The sequence below is a fragment of the Pholis gunnellus genome, assembly GCF_910591455.1.
Source record: "Pholis gunnellus genome assembly, chromosome: 10".
NCBI classification, from domain to species: Eukaryota; Metazoa; Chordata; class Actinopteri; order Perciformes; family Pholidae; genus Pholis; species Pholis gunnellus.
In genome coordinates this window covers 11,789,525-11,806,629 of record NC_136537.1, presented here as the reverse complement: position 1 = coordinate 11,806,629, position 17,105 = coordinate 11,789,525, and the positions used below count along the sequence as shown (strand labels likewise).

At 42.6% G+C, this 17,105-nt stretch overlaps 1 protein-coding gene across 1 annotated transcript; it reads left to right on the top strand.

Moving 5' to 3' along the window:
- Positions 1-64: 64 nt before the first annotated feature.
- On the top strand, positions 65-7,975 carry reep2 (receptor accessory protein 2; the record flags this gene model as incomplete). The annotated part of the gene is made up of 8 exons (XM_079167795.1): positions 65-96; positions 2,040-2,112; positions 3,811-3,887; positions 4,148-4,268; positions 4,377-4,490; positions 5,396-5,576; positions 7,301-7,467; positions 7,904-7,975. The coding sequence occupies 8 exons, from the start codon at positions 65-67 to the stop codon at positions 7,973-7,975; spliced, it is 837 nt and encodes a 278-aa protein (XP_079023921.1).
- Between the last annotated feature and the right edge of the window lie 9,130 nt (positions 7,976-17,105).

Here is a 17,105-nt window from a genome sequence, read left to right as displayed (position 1 = left end):
TACAGCTGACTACCTAGATCTCTCTAGAAGCGGGTGAAAGCTCCCAGCCGGGCGGTCCAGGAAGATGGTCTCCTGGATGATCTCGCGGATAGTCGTGTGAGTAACATCTGTTGTTGTGTTTTAACGTCAGCCTCACGCGCTCCATTCATCAGTTGTCTGATGCTGAACGAGAACTAGCTAGCATCCATTTTCTGTCCGTTACATAGTGACATTTTCAGACATGTAGAAACATAATGTGGGTGAACTGTTAATCAGTTACCACGCCACGCAATTGTGTATACAAACCGTGGCAACCGTTGCTCTGGTTTTTGCTTGGAAAAACACAGTGATGCAGTACAATCTGCACCCAGCGCGCGCTAGCCGCCGTTAGTAGCTAACGTCTGCTGGCTAACCACCTGACAGATGACGTGTTGGCACAGAAAAGGGCCGTTAGCTGCCCCACGTTATTCAAGTGAAACCTGCTTAACATGCCGGCCTCGCTGCAGACAAAGTAACCCCCTTTTAAAAACACCACAGGCGGAATGCTGCTGGTCTGTAGACGCAGCATCACTGCACCATATGGCAACACGAGTTAGTCAAATGGGATGACTAGGCTAAAAGCCCAGCAGCCCCCGATAAATGTGGATATTTTCAATATTACAACATGAGTTCACACATTTCTTTGTATGTGAGCAGTATCAGCAGTTCAGGTCTGGACTTCCACCTGTGTGTACACATTACATCCGGACAGAGTGGATGACTCAACTAAAGCCAGCAGCAGCCATCATCTTCCCTTCAGCAGACATTTGTACAATGCTGCATTAATGTTTCTGAGTTTATATATATATATATATATATATATATATATATATATATATATATATATATATATAGGATATTGTGTCTTCTAAACACTGGATGTACCCGTCATTGTCTTGTGGGTTTAACCAGGCTATAACTATGATGGTGTCTTTGAAAGGCCCAGGTGTAGATCTGTTATCTCTTTAAATATTCTGCCTGTCTGGATTACATAAATAGAGGATAACATTGTCAAACAGTTGCCTTTTACTGGCTTCAGAGCTCCTCTGCAAGTCATGCGTTTGACAAACAATGTGACTGGATATGCACCGTAATGGCTGCAGCATATCTACCACAAGATCAATAGTTTGTAATCTCTGCTCTATGCATTCAACATGCGACGGCCTCTTTGTCTTTTTGGGGGTGAATAAGCGGCGTAAATTACTACGTGCTCAATATCTCTGGTCTTGGTGTCACAGAGAGGATGGGATGCCCACAAAGTCTGTGTTTCTGAACCTGAGCTCGGGACACAAAGAGGCACAGGGCGTCTGCTGAAGGGAGACGACTGGCCTAGATGCGCTGCTACGAGTCGCCTCAGCTTACTGTACAAAGCTGAGAGGCGCTGCACACATGACTGAGCAGCTCAGACACCAACCGGGACCAGGGGAGCTACTTAACACTAGATATGCAGCTGGGAGTGTGCGTGAAAACCATTCAATCCTTTTAGTTTAGGTCAAATATTATAATTCGCAGTTTACACTGAAAGCAGCACACAGACAAACTAGTGACTTCCTGAACTCTATTCTCCCTGCTATCCCCTCACTCAGCATTTCTCATCCTGTCACATCAGCACAAATCGCCACAGTGGCACAGCGACGCGCCCAAATGCACATCAAGCACCCCGCTGGGTGTCCCATCCTTCCCATGCACTAACACATGGTGACCCACCCCTGGCCCACTTTTGTATGTTGTTTCCGTTTTCACTCCATGATCTCGATTCCATTTTTTTTTTTTATCCCATAATGAGACCGGTGTGTTTTGACAAGCCACTGCCCATCAACTCTACTCTACTGTGGCAACAGCAATCAGGTTAAAACCAGCAACCTATGCTCAAGTAGCCCAATAACACAGACAGCTGCTTGTGTTTACATAAGCTCTGAGCTAACATGGGCTAACCTGCTTTTTAAGCAGGGATACATTAGTTAGGTGTCAGAGTGAATACCCAGAGGCCATGTACTCAAGCTGTACTCTGCTTTCTGCAGCCTATCCTTCGGGACGCTCTACCCAGCATACTCCTCATACAAGGCTGTCAAAACGAAGAACGTGAAGGAATATGTGAGTATCACCCCTTGCTATTTTTACATGCGCAGAAGATGATAAGGAATGTAACACAAAGTCCACAGATGTAAGGTAGGCCAGGCACACACTTGACATAGTTTGATAACGGGACTTGGAGTCATTTTTGTTTTGATGTTGGCCACACCGACTGTCTCGTCTCTCAAAGACTGAATACCAAAATATAAAAAAATGTTTGATAATGATCACAGACGAGCATGGTAGCTAACTGGGGCACACCAACCTTCATGAAACTGGGTCAGTGAGGCTCCATAACGACAAAGTAATACCTCCACGTCTCTCTGCTAATTCTTCTTTTACATCCAAATATTCATGTCCATTTAGAATAAAAGATGAATTGGGAACATGACAGTTACACAGGTTGTCTTTCATCTGTTTGAGCTGATCATTTGTATCCAACACCTGCAAAGAATATATGAACGTGCACTTACTGATTACATTACAGCGTGCCGTGCTGCATCTAGTGTAGTTGTTCCCAACCTGGGGCGGTTGCACAATACATGTGATGGGACACAAGGTTACTAGATAAGAAAGAAGAATTATGCGTTCAGGAGGAAACAAGCCCATAAGGATGCTACGTGCATGAAACTACCCAATCCCTTGATACCAAAATGATTCATAGTTTAAATTCGTATTTGTCATGACGTCCTGTAGTGTCTCAGCTCACTGAGTCCTACAAGCATTAAAACTGAGCTGTTAGAAAAGTTTGGGATTTGGCAGCATTATAATTAACACAGAAAAATATGTGATGCACTGCTGTCGACGGGGTCGCCAGCAAAAACTTGTTTTAGCACCTAAAAGAGAGACTCACCTTTTAAAAAAACAACAATAACAGTGTAAGTGTACGCTATATGTAGAATGTGTTCAGCGCTGTACGCTTCACCAGGAACTGAAGCGGCAATATCCATCAGTGATCTCTTCAAAGACACCAGACTCATTTGACAAACGCTGTAATGTTACCTTGCGGATCACGGTAGCTGCTGGTCTACCGCTGCCTCCATCGGTTAGTTTGTATCGTGTGACTTTGCTGAAACCTTTTTTTTTTTTTAAAACAACAAAATTCACACAACAACTCAAACAAACTAACCAATCGACGGGGGGGGGGGTATAGCAGCATCCTGGCCTTCCACCTAGATTTGCACAGGAGAGAAGCAGGTTACCACGGCAACCCCCCCCCCCTCCCAGGGAGCAAATGATGGATGGAGGACGAGTGGGAGTGGAGGAAGCCATTTTTAGAAGTGATGTTTTCATTCCCCTCTCCTCTTGTTTGGCTCCTTTTTTTTTTTTTTGTATGAGTCAAATGACTCATCATTATGTGTTCATATGGCTTCATGCCCGTGACCATGCAGTGTGCTTTTCTCTAAATGTTTCACATTTGATATACCAATGTATGTTAGATTATTGATCATGTCTTTCTGCTAAATCGAAGGCGTTTGGTATTCTTTCCCTCTTAGTGCCTGGTTCATAGCGGTTCATTGAGTTGTCGATGACGCCCTACGTTTCCTTTGTCTCCGGGACGTTTACTCTGCATACTGATGTGATCTGATGTGATAAAACATATGTTGCATTGCCCTGTCTGTTTGGCTCCACTTGTCTCAGCATGTGTACACTGGATGCTGAGGGGTTATTGTGATGTTATTTCTCTCCTCACTTGTGTGTGTGTGTGTGTGTGTCCAGGTGAAATGGATGATGTACTGGATAGTGTTTGCGTTGTTCACTACAGCAGAGACCGCCACAGACCTGCTCCTTTCATGGTGAGTCAGGAGCTGCTCATGCTAGTGACCCTCATGCCCAACTAGCTTGTAATAAGTGAGCTTATATAATATCAATAGACACATTCATGTGTGTATTTTGTGCTAGTTCTCTTGATATTTTTAGTACAGTGACTCTTATTGAAGCATCTTGTTACCGTCTCTTTGTTGAGTCTTTCTCTGTAGGATCCAGGTGTCTGACTCATTTTTAAAGCGCTTTCTTTTCCTCTCTGCTGATGGTATAACTCTGTTTCATTACGCAGGTTTCCATTCTACTTTGAGCTAAAGATTGCCTTTGTGATCTGGCTCCTGTCCCCGTACACCAAGGGCTCCAGTGTCCTCTACCGCAAGTTTGTCCACCCAACGCTATCCAACAAAGAGAAGGTAGGAACATAACATCCACATTGAAATATTCCGATTGTCCTTTTTTCCCTCTTTTTACCAATTGCTTACATGGTTGTCCCCCTCCCCCCCACTCGTCATGTGCTCTAGGAGATAGATGAGTACATAGCGCAGGCCAAAGACAGGAGCTATGAGACCATGATGAAGTTTGGGAAGAGGGGTCTCAACCTGGCTGCTACTGCTGCTGTCACCGCAGCCTCCAAGGTGAGCTGTATGCGTCATGATCTATAAACCTTTATCAAATTAATTGATTCATTTTTAATGGTAACAAGTTTTTCAAATAGAGCTTCAAAGCTTTGAGTTGTTTGGTAGAGCAAAATGACCTCAGTTCTCTGGGAGGTTTGCGCTGCTGTACACACATTTATAAGGAAGGACTAGAGTTTGTTCAAAGATGCCTTGTATCCGTACCATAATGCAGACTAGAGATCACATCCCAATGCGTTCTCCATATGTTTGGGGTGAGTGCACAGCTGTATTTACATATGTCTACTTGACATAACTTGGATTCCCCAAAGTCTATTAGGCTTGGTTTCTGATGTCCCTCGCTAGTTTCAAACATGGAATTACGACTAGACCAAATGATATCTGATGCCAAGCATGCTGGTCTCCAAATAATAGAAATATTAAAGCCATTGTTCACACTTACATTGTCCCATTTACACAATACTATTTGATGCTCTGCTCAATATTATCATGCAAGTCTTCCACATTTCTGTTTATATTCCAGTGTTCAAGTATTTGCCACATAAACAGATCACACTAACCGCTCCGTTAAATGACATTTAAGCAGACATTTATTGTTTATGCACAACAATTAAATCAGTAATCTGCATCAAATTATAAAAGCCAATATTTTCAATATTGCTTCTTATTTACAAGCGATACTGTGGCTGTACAATAAATAAAACGGGAACCGTGGCTTCCCAGTATATTTGCCATTACATCCTGTCCCATCGACTTAATCCATCTGTGTATCACCAAACATAAGAATTCACTCATTCATTTAATAGTTCTTTTGTAAGGAGTGCGTGACGCAGAGGTGAGGGATAATTATTCTCATGCTGTCGCCTATCTGACGTGCCTGTGTTTGGTTTTGCTGTGATGCCCAGGGGCAGGGCGTGCTCTCGGACAAGCTGCGGAGTTTCAGCATGCAGGACCTGACTCTGATCAACGCCGAGGACGAGCTGTCTCTGCACACTTCAGACGCCCGCATGAGACGGGACCCCATGGACGAGTTGAGCTCAGGGTCTAGCACGCTGCCCCGGACCAAGAGCACCGCTGCACGGCAGAGTAAGGCCTCTCCACGCGCACGACCCACACTGCTTTAATAACAGCTTCACATGGAGAGCCATGGAGTCGTACGCATCAGGATACTTGTGTACATACTGTGTGTCCAGTGTGCTGATTAGGCAGGGGTGCCACTCAGAGGACTTCCTTTGTTTAACTTTTTATCAGAGCAGGACTGGGGCTAGTCGGGCCAAGTAGAGTCATGTGATTTAAGGCGCTGTCGGATGGCAGGGAAGAGGAGGAGATGCAGAGTGTGTGTGTGTGGAGGGGGGGGGGGGGGGGGGAGCATGTGATTCCAGTGGGAGGAGAAGCTTGGAAGGAGGGCTCTTTGTGTCTCACTAAACTGCCGGTTTGCTGCCTGTGTGGGCCTGACGAGCTGTGAATACAGAGAGAGACACACAGAGGCAGTGAAACAATGAACGAAGTGGCACATTTTAATTTAAACCTACAAAGAAACCTCGGGCAACTTCAAAATCCAGTCTGGACGGAAGATTGAACAACACACTGAAGTGAATGCGTCAAACAGCGAGAGTTCAAATCCAGTTTTCAGGGTGATTTGTGCACAGATGTTCCTTTTGATAATCCTTTGTGTACAATGCAGTATATGTTAAAGAGAATCCGAACTCAAAGGTGGACTTACTATGATTCAGAGCTTTCAATCACATCTCACAGTCTTCATTCAATAAATGGAGTAGACTGATTAAATAACTATCTTCCTGCTAAGCCACCACAGCATTAACCAGCAAGAAAAATATTTTTTCATTTTCCAAACTTAACATGCAAAACTGTCAATGCTAATACTCCTTTACATGATTTAAACATGTTGAAGTGTCCTGTCCACATACATTTACAAAACACAATGAATACATTGGTTTTTAATTAGAACTGCTGTCATATTAATGCTCTTAACTGTACTGAACAACAAAATATTGGCCATAGACTCATGTTTTCCTCATTTATTTCTCTTCAAAACGTTCTTGAATGAGATGATGTAGTGCCAGTGGTCATTGCCCTTCTCTCTCAGACTGTGCACTAGTGCTGAAACAATTGCAGCTGTACCATGCACTGCTCTTAAGCCTTGTCTAGTTGTGCCTCGCTATCGAGCTCTAATTCAGTATATATCAACCTACAAATGATTTTTCCCTCGCCAGATTGTTTAATTTAATTATTTTTTAAGTAGCCTTAAGGGATAAAACTGTCTGTTGCACAAGAAAATGATAATAAAAAAAGTCAGAATTTAGTTTTTTCTGATGCCGTTAATCATCCTATGACTCCTCAGATTAGTCTTGTGACTCCTTACAACACAACCAAGGCTGCGTACCACTGCTGTGCGTGGTTAACGTTTGAATCAGGGGCTTTAAATCTTAGTGAAATGCTCCAGCACCGGAGTCTGGTTGTCTGTTGCTGTAAGCAGTCTGTCCCTATGATGATCCTGTCTAAACTGTTATAAACCCAGGACATTTCACATTCTGGTATGGTGGCTGGGCAGAAGATACTCCTTTACCGACAAATTAACTTTAAAAACGGGGCTGTGACTGCAGTGGTGTTGGTCTGCAAATACACGTTATAAATGACAACTAACAGTTGCTTCAGGAGTTTCATCCTTGGTGTGTTTTTAATGTTGTTCACAGGATAAAGTCAGCTGAGTTACGTTTGGCTGCTACTGGCTCAATCGCTCTGCTTTCTCAGCTGTCGGGTTAATCATACATTTTTGTCCAATCCTGCAGCCCGCTCTTCGGCGGCCGCGTCCCTTGTTGACGACGCGTCATCGCAACACGGCTCTGACCAATCGGACACAAGGACTGAACACTCTGATGAGGATGCAGCAGAAAAACCCCCCAGACGTAGTACCACCGTCAAGGCCACCAAGAAACCTGCTGCTGCTAAGACAGAGGTAGGGCCAACGAACACACACACACACACACACACACAATGCTAGACTACAAACTGCACGGTCACTCTATACACTCTTTATAGACTTTAGTTTGTGATCAATACATTTATTTATTATGCGCATCAGGAACGTGATATCTTGTCCATTTTGGGGACAGAGTGTGGGGACGTTGTGTTGAGAGGAAATGTAATATGACCTCACCTTAAGTCGATATAACCGGGATGACATCATCAGGGTTATTTTCAGATCTGTCATAACTGTATGATACAACTCTCCATGCAAGGCCTTCAAAAAAAGTCGATATTTGAGTCAGACCTTTTGGACCTCTTCTCCATAATTCACTGTTGTCTCTCTACTTTTCTTCTGTTGTTTTAATGAACTGTATCAATCTGTCTTTAACGTCTCCTCCTTCCCGTCCCTGTCCTCCCTCTTCAAGACACAAACAAAGACGGTGAAGAAGCCGACCAAGAAAAAGGCCACGACTACTATCGCAGAGACGCCACCGTGAGGCCTGCTGTCCACCGGCCTACACTCTCTCCACACACACATCCTGCAGGCCCTTCTTCCTCTGTTTCCTCACAAACACAGACGCACTGAAGTTGTGTCACTCTTGCTGTTTTTTTAGAGCAAAGTGCAGGTTTTAGTTTTTAGCAGTATTTGGGCACCCTTATGTTGGGTTGCTTCTTTTACAGTTACTGGGTTGATGCACATTTTGCCTCTTTACTTACTGTAGGATCATCCTAGATTCAGCAGTCGGGGATGTTTCTTGGATGTTTTTTTTTTAGTCTACTACTGGTTAGTGATACATCCATGAATGCTCATTTGTCCTTTAACCCCTAGACCTATATGTATGTGACATCGTAAGCTGGCCATGTTGCAGTTTCCCAGTCTCATTGATTCACATCCTGTTGCTGACATTGGGACAGTCTCAATTTAGGCTGTTGTTGGTTAAATGATCTCCAGTGAAATATTACATTTTTCACTCTTAGTTCTAGATTCAAGTCCTTTTGTGTCCTCCGGCCTACTCCTGCATGATTCCAATTAACACATGTTGTGTGCACGCTACAAGTCTGGGTTTTCATCTGGACCCGATGGTAGCAATCCTCAGAAGTCTTCTCCAGAGCACGGACAACATCACCAAAACAGTTGGCTTTAATTGTATTGTGCCTGAAGGTTGAACGTTTCAAGCATTGTCCAATAGTTGTAGACATCCTCATTACTCTTTCAGACATAATAGTCTCGTAATATCACCACCATGTGTGCACCTGTGTAGTTTAACAGGATGACTTGTGATCAAACCTGTCTTGGTTTTCTATTTTACCTTCATTTTAAACTCTTTGACTGCATCTTAGGCCTCATTAAGTCTGTATTCCTCTGAGTCTGGCTCTGCTAAGTTCAGGTCTCATTTACAGCCATTCTTCTTCCTGACTGCTTTAATTTGACTTTCACATCATTTACATTACTGGTGATGGGAATGGTTTGTTTAGTGTTGGCTGAGTTATCCTTCATCTAGACTTCACTCTCTTATTTATTACACTTCTGTCTTTTGGTCATGTGATTAGTAATAAGTATGATCGTGCATAGCCGGGCCTCTTAAGGTAATTCTGTAACTCCCAATAACTACAGTAGTCATAGAAGAGTCGCCGGTGCTTTTGAGGCAACATATCTGCTTTCACCATGGTAGTGACGTCTGTATATTGTTTGTGTTCAACGTTAGAAGGTCAAGGAGAAGCTTTGCACATTCTCACTCCTGTGGTAAGAGTCTGCCTCTTTGCTATATTTAGAAATCTCAGAAGCCAGGAGATAGCAAAGCAATATGGAACTAATTAAACCAAAACCAACATCAGGAGATGTGCTGTTATTCCAGATGTGGAGGAAGTGTCAGACCAGGCTCAGGGTGTTTCGTAAAGACACTGGACGTTTGTTTTGGTAATGGCTCTTTTGGTTGCCATCCACTGCATTGGGTGTAGTTTCTGCTGAGTCCTTTTAATGAGCAATTTAAAAGCATGATACTACTTCTGCACTCATTCCTGCTGTCTGTAGTGTGGCTCTAGTTTGAACCAGTAGAGGGAGACAAACCCCACCTCAACTCTTGGCAGAGTTACTAAACCAAGTGTAAATAGTAACCTTGACTGTATATACAATATGAGCTTGCTTGCCTTATTCATTCTCTGGGCTTGAATCCATTGACTTTATTAATCATTTGTGTGCTTTAAAAAAACAAAACGATTCTTTGTCTTGACACATTTTATGTTCTTAAACTGGAAGAAGCTCAGACAAGAAATTATTTTTGCATTTTTAACATGTTTTATTTTCTGCCTTTTGTCGTTAATTGTAACTCCCCTCAAACACAAAGTAAGGAACCTCTAGACTGAGTTTAAACGGATGTTTGTATATTCAAATATTGCTCTATGCTCTACTCAGACTGGCTATCAAGTATTTTTGGGCCAAAAGTTGAAAATGGCCTTTTTTTTTTTAAGTTAACATTTGCTTTGAATAAAAAGAATACGGTATGTAAAGGAAACGTATATATTCTTTTCTTTCATCAAGATACAGGCCTGCATTTTATTCTTGTGTTCATGCCAATTTTTGATATTTATTGTTTATTTTTTTTCTCTGTTTGAAATCAGTATTGTATACAGGATTGTTCATTTGTATATTGTTTGTGCCAATTCTCAAAGCTCCTTGTCAAAAAGCATTGCAGTATGTGTGCTGGGACAATGGTATCTAACAAGGTCGTGTATCTTTTAAAACTACTAATAAAGGAAATTCAATCACAGTGTTACTGCTTGTTGTACAGTGGAAATCAAGGACAACCCTTTGTGACTATCTGTAGGGTGGACGAACGTCAACCTAGTGTGTGTGTGTGGGTGTGGGTGTGGGTGTGGGTGTGGGGGTGTGGGTGTGTGTGAGAGAGAGAGAGAAAGATGGGTTTTATTTATGTCAGGGGGCGTCCATGTAGCTCACAGAGTAGAGCAGGTCCCAAAAAAGTCATAGTATGTCGAAAAAATATAGAATGTCGAAATAAGTCTTAGTATATTGAAAAAAGTCAAATCATAGTATGCCGAAAAAAGTAATACAAAAGTCATAGTATAGTATGTGGATAAAAGTCATATTATTGTGTGTTGAAAATGTCAGTGTGGGAGAAAAATGTATTTGTGTCTTGAAATACATTTGTGTAAAATCAATCATATCCATCATTTTAAATGTATATTCACATTCATCCTGTGATAACGGCCTGTATCATTGTCATGTTTTTCACGTCACTGAGACAGAGAGTCTAGTGTAGCGGCCTTGGAGCCCGGGTGAAGATGGAGGTGGATGACGTAGATAAACAAGTAGTGCAAGACTTCTAATGCAGGGCAAGACCGGGAGCCGGTCGCTGTGACGGGCGGCCAGAGGCGGAAACGGGACAAGACGAGTGGGGAAGGAGGCTGTGGTTAATCCAAAAAAAACTCTGTTATGACTTGGCCGAGGTACACAGTGTAACTTGTCTAGGTGAAAGTTCAGAGGGGGGGCGGGGGTGTTAGTTGACAGCTCGGTTTACTTGTATACTTTGTGATGCAAATAAATCTGCGTGAACTGAAGAAAATTCAATCTCTCTTGTGTTCTGTGGGTGTTACTGAGTTGCTAATAGTGAGACTCTGTGTGGTCTGACCACGAGTCAGATAGATTACAGTTACTGAGCCAGCCGTTAGGTATTGAGTTTCACCATAAGTCATAAAGCCAAAGAAGCTGATCATCAATGGGAAAGAAAACCACAACAAATAAAGTCATAAAAAAGTCTTAGTATAGTATGTCAAAAAACTCTTAAAAAAGTCATAGTATGTTGAAAAAAGTCATAAAAAAGTAATGTCGAGAAAAGGCGACGAAAAATGAACGAATCATTCAAAACACTGAGGTCAGAGCTGACCCTGTGAACCTGCTTTATAATGTGGGAGCGAGGGCAGCAAACGATCACCAATGATGTGAATGATTCAAAGCAGGTATATGTTAACATTCACTTTCATGTCTGTGTTACAAAGACGTTTAGAGAAATCAAATGAAACCACAACTGGACTTTTTAATTTGGCAATATTTGAAAATTGTGCTTCATAATTTATAATAATTTCATGAAAAAAAAGAAATATCGGGTGACATTTTTAGGGAGCGGAACAGATGTAACACGAGCTTTCAACACCTGGTGGAGCTGTCCGCCCAACAAAGAAAGAGAGAGCAGGATAATGAGTTATAATATGCACACGGTGACAACAAAACCCAGAGACAGCTTTGAGCTGAAGGGGGCAGCCGCACTCCGTGGAGTACAGTTGGCTCAATATGGTGCCTCTTTTAATTGAAAATGTAAAACAAATTGGTCAGATCTTTGCAGGAAATTGACATTTTACTTTCACTAAATAAGCATTCATTGGAGAGAACACATTGATTTCCACTTGCAACCTTTTTCACAGTCAGTTTGTGCTCATGACACACTTTATTCTCCTCGCAGGTATCACAAGTAAGGTGATGTCTTTTAATCCAAACATGGCCCCGTAAACTGGCCTGTCAGAGGCTACTTGGCCACATCACTACTGAGGTGTAAGGAGGCTTCTGTTCCTACTACACTCAACCTTTGAGAAATATAGTTTTAGACAGCTTATGTAACATGTCAGCTAAACGGGGGAGACATTTCTGTGTGTACGCGTGTGTTTGAGTGTGTGTGTGTGTGTGTGCACACGTGTGTTTCAGGACATACAATATCAATGTTTTAGGGGGTTGAAGGTGTTGGCAGGGGCAAGGAGCCGGGTCAGAGTGTCGGGACCTATCTGTCCGTTTTGGTTGGAGGTCCACATGGTGTTACAGGTGCATGTGTGTAATTGTGTGCACGTATTGTGTGTTCAGGTGTGTGTGTGTGTGTGTGTGTGTGTGTGTGTGTGTGTGTTTGCTCCGTGTTGTAGCTGGGGTCAGTACGTCAGATCCTACAAAAGGGTTGAATAGTTAATAGTTCAAAATTCATAATGGACATGTGGTGTTGTAGTGTCACTTTCATCCATCCTTTTCCTGCTATCGGGAAACATCTTGATGCACTTTTGTTTGCTCATCTCCCTGAGAAGATATCCGTGCTTTAGACTCAACAGTTTTTCGTGCTAATGCATTTGGAGCTTTTCTTCTTAACTGACATTCCTAGACAGAGCTTGTTGTTAAAGTGCGTCTTCGACAACGTGGCCGACAAAACAAAGCCAGCCGCCCTCTCTGAACTAAACATCGTTCCTACTCCCTTTGCCTTTGTAGAGCTTTTGTTTGCTCTCTCCCGGTTTCTTGTTTCTCTTATTATTTCCTCTCATCTCTTTTATCTATTTCCATCTACTTTGTATCTGTTTCTCCAGCACAGTGATAGAAAGGATTGCAGGTATCCATAGCAACATGTTTGCAAGTGCGTTGTGCGAGCTCATGTGTGTGTGTGTGTGTGCGTGTGTGTGTGTGTGTGTAGCCTCTTGTCCGAGACACAATGGGTAATTACCGGAGCTTACCTCTGCGCTAATTAACCGTCGCCGTGGTAATTGGAAGGGTCAAGTGAGCAGGATGATTGGCTCACCTTCCTGCATCATCCACCACCCTCTCCTCCAACATACCTCGCTCCCTTTCTCCTCCGCTCACAACTTTGCTTCTCCACCTTCACCCCTACATCTCACCCTCCCGTCCTCCCTCGCTCTCCTTCGCCGTTTCTCTTTTTTAATATCTTCCTCTCAGCCTCCTCGCGGTCTTTTTTTTCGCAGCTAAAGGACCATTGCTCACATCTCTCTGTGACTTCTTGGTATTGCTGTTGTGGATGGGAGCAATATCGTAACCATTTTTGGCTACCAGCCCTAAAATCGTACCCCACCCTCCCTCATCCACTCCACCTGATTGGGCAGACTGACAGCTGGCTGACAACCAGGGGTGGAGCTGTTGACCTTCACAGCCTCCAGGAGTCCACAGCAGCATCTGATTAACTTGCCCAGAATATTTTGTGCCTTTAGAAGGCAGCGATGAACAAGAGCGTTTGAACTCTTACACATGAAAAATTTCTCTACTGTGCTTTATTTCTGCTGTCAAATCCATATTTGTTTATTTCAATATTTTTTTTCATAATTAAGCTCAACCACCTACATTTATAAAGTGGATTGGTTTGCACATTTGTTAATCTGTACTAAGTTTATTGATTATTGATAACTACTTGCTAATTAGGGTGCACCATAAAAAGCTTTTACTTTTTATAATAACAATCAAATAACATTAAATTAATAAAAACTTTGGTTAAATCCTGTTGCACCATCCAAAAGCAATCAAATATCTATCCAATGGGTAATCACACGTAAACTAACTGTCAAAAATCAGACAATCTTTGTTTTACGAAACAGAAATAAATATTTCAGAGTTGGTAGTATTTGTGCAGTTTAGAATGAGTAGGAAATATTCAAATCAACCGATCCTATTTAGGGTTAGCCTAAGATTGTTAGCATAACATTTTATTAATGTTATTCATTTTATTTATTTTTGTAATTTGACGTTCAGGCCAATTGTGTTATTCTTGTGAAATGTAATCATTGTTAAAAAGCATTTTGATCAATTGTCAGATCAGATGTGTGGACCACATTTTTATGACCTATCTTATATAGTAGGAAGCTAACATTAGTCTTTCAGCTACAGTTACACCTTGCAGTAAGTGGGTGTAAATATTCTGCAGAAACTAATATCTACATAAGAAATAAAATGTTTGGTGCAACCCGTTTTTATTTAGTGATACATTTATCTGCACTTAGCAAACATTTACCAGCTCGTTGTTAGTTTGTGGTGATATGATTTGAAGACATTTCAGGTGACTTGGGGCCAAACTTAATATTTTAATCATGTGTCCACTGATAGACGGCCTGGAATGATTTAGTCTCTCACCTTTGGCACTACATCTGGCACTGCTGGCCTGGGACTTAATCCTGTCAGAGTTCTCTGTCCTCTGTCTCTTCTCCTTGACTTGTATTTATCTCCATTTTTCTGTTTTTGAACGAGACACACAAATGGATTCATTCGCGTTTAAAATACAACTATTTCACTCTAAATGTAAAAGGGGGATTATCAAAAGGTTCCCATGCAGTAGCAGTGTCTGATTTTAGTCTTTTCATATTCTGAGACACAAATTCCACAATATGTATCTTCAAAAATGCGTCTGTTCTGCATGGACTGCCCATGTCTCTCATTCCTTCTGGCAAAGAGCTGAAGGTTGCCAAAGTATCTGCTACTTTCTACGCATCACCTGCTTCTTCTATCCTATCCCCTCCATCGCTCCTTGGGGTTTCAGATTCTCCTCATCTCTCTTGTTCTTCATGGCTCATGAAAAGAAATCCATCTGCCCTTTAGGGTAAAGAGTAAAAAATAGTCCTGCAGCTTAAAGCAGACAGAAGAATGGATAGAGGTCCTTCGGAAATAAGAAATAGGTGGATGGTGGAAACTAAAGTGTTTACTGGAGCTCCAAGGTGAGGGAAGCATTGAAATGTTGGGCGATAGAAAAAGAGTGAGCCGTCGACGTACCATATGGGCTGAAAGAGGGAGAAAGGAAGGCAGGCAAATGTGTCAAAGGTGTGGTGAAAGAGAGGTCAAGCGAGAGTGCTAGATGCAGATAGAATAGAGGACAGAGTGAAAAAGGAGCTGGAAAGAACTGATTGATTAGGAAAAGGATGGATGGAGTGAGCAATGAGAGAGCTGGAAGAGGGGAGATAAGGTGAGATGTGGGTTTGACATCATTACCGTCACCGGGGTTTGTGTTTACCGCTCTTGTTTACGGAGGAACTCATACTGAGAGGACACCTGGTGAGCTGTCAACACACACACACACACACACACACACACACACGTACACACACGCACACACGCACGCGCGCGCACACACACGCGCTGCCGTCACAGTGGCGCTCTCCATGGTGCTGAACCCAACATGAAGGAGCCCAGCGCGGAGCAGAGCGGGGCAGGCCTGCTCCTCTGCTCTCCTTATGGAGGAGCTCCTGTCAGAACGGGAGAACCAGGGTGGAGGGAGGATCTATATTTAACCACTCTCCTCATTGTTTATTAATGAGCGGGTGTTTAGTCAGACCTGGGGTGCTGTTTAATGTATGATGACAACGTTGCTCTCCAGGGACCTTTCCCATACTCCTCGTGCCACGTTTTACATAACCGACACAGATTTGGGGAGGTGGGTTGGGCAGGTTGGCCATGGGTGGAGGGTGGATGGGGGGGGGGGGGTAATCTAATGTGTGTGTGCGCAGACAAGAGGAGATCCTCTCCCTTGCTGCTGAATGTTGTACACATGGGGAGGTTTAACAAGGGGCCACGCTGAGGTTCCCATTTCTTTCTTTATGCTCGGAGCAATTTAGAAATACAGCTGAGAAGCAGCAGTCCTCTTTTGATATGATATGGATCCACACGTTCAGTATCAAAACTATATAATGTACAGTCTTTCCATAATGGCACATTCTGGCACTCTTTAACTCGTCATTGCAAGAATCTGGGTGTTACATTCAATTAGTAAAACAATATTTTTCTCTGCTGGTTCATAATTCAGCTCCCACCGTCTTAACGGGAACTGAGAAACAAGAGATTTATTTTTACTGATCCTTGGAATTATGGCTTGTAGAATTGATTTTTTTGGATTTTTGTAATAACATTTAAAGCTCAAATAGTTGAGTTGTTAACATACTGTGTTCCTCCTTGCTGCTTGAGTCTTGCAGATTATTTCCCCCTGCCTGTAGAGAGAAGAGCAGCAAAGACAGTTTATTCAAATTCTTTTTTTTTTTAAAAACCTTTTAATATATTGCTATGATGATACAGATTATCTGTGCTCACAAAGTTAACCTTGTTTAACTCAAAGCTGCTACCAAGAACTTTTGTTTCGTGTTGCAGTCCCTGTAGACAAAAGTGGTAGTGATTCTGAGCACCAGACTCCTTTTAGAAAATCTCACTTTGCTGCAACAGGGGTCTGACAGTCTCCCCCACACAGACTCAGTATTAAATTCATACTGTTTTATAACCAGTTAAACGTTTATTGTTATTACTGTAAAGATTATGGCTGTGTAATGTGTAATTAAACTCTGATAGTGATTATTCCCTTTCTGAAATCTACGACGCAATGATTATGCTACAGCTCTTGTTTTTAATGCACGTTTCATGGCTCCCCGTACCTCCCCTCCCTCACACACACACACACACACACACACACACACACACACACACACACACACACACACACACACACACACACACACACACACACACACACAGGCACACCCACTCTGGATGCGCTTGTAGTAGTCTGAACACACGGAGAGTGAATGAAGATATCCTGCTGAGGCATGCATGAGCGACACAGGCTTGTCCTGACAGTTGTCTAGAAGACCTCTCTGGCTGCGGAGCAGAGGAGTGAAAACAAACCAATTTGTTTCGTTTCCCCATGCCAGGCCAATACACATGCAGACACACACATAAACAGACACGGGGGGGGGAGTCACGAGATCTTTGGGCATCCGCTGAGCTTTAATGTGCTGAAAAGACAGAAACGAGAGAAATATGAAGAGAGAGGGAAGAAAGACTGGAGGAGGCGGAGAAAAATAGACAAGGTTAAGAAAAGGAGGGGG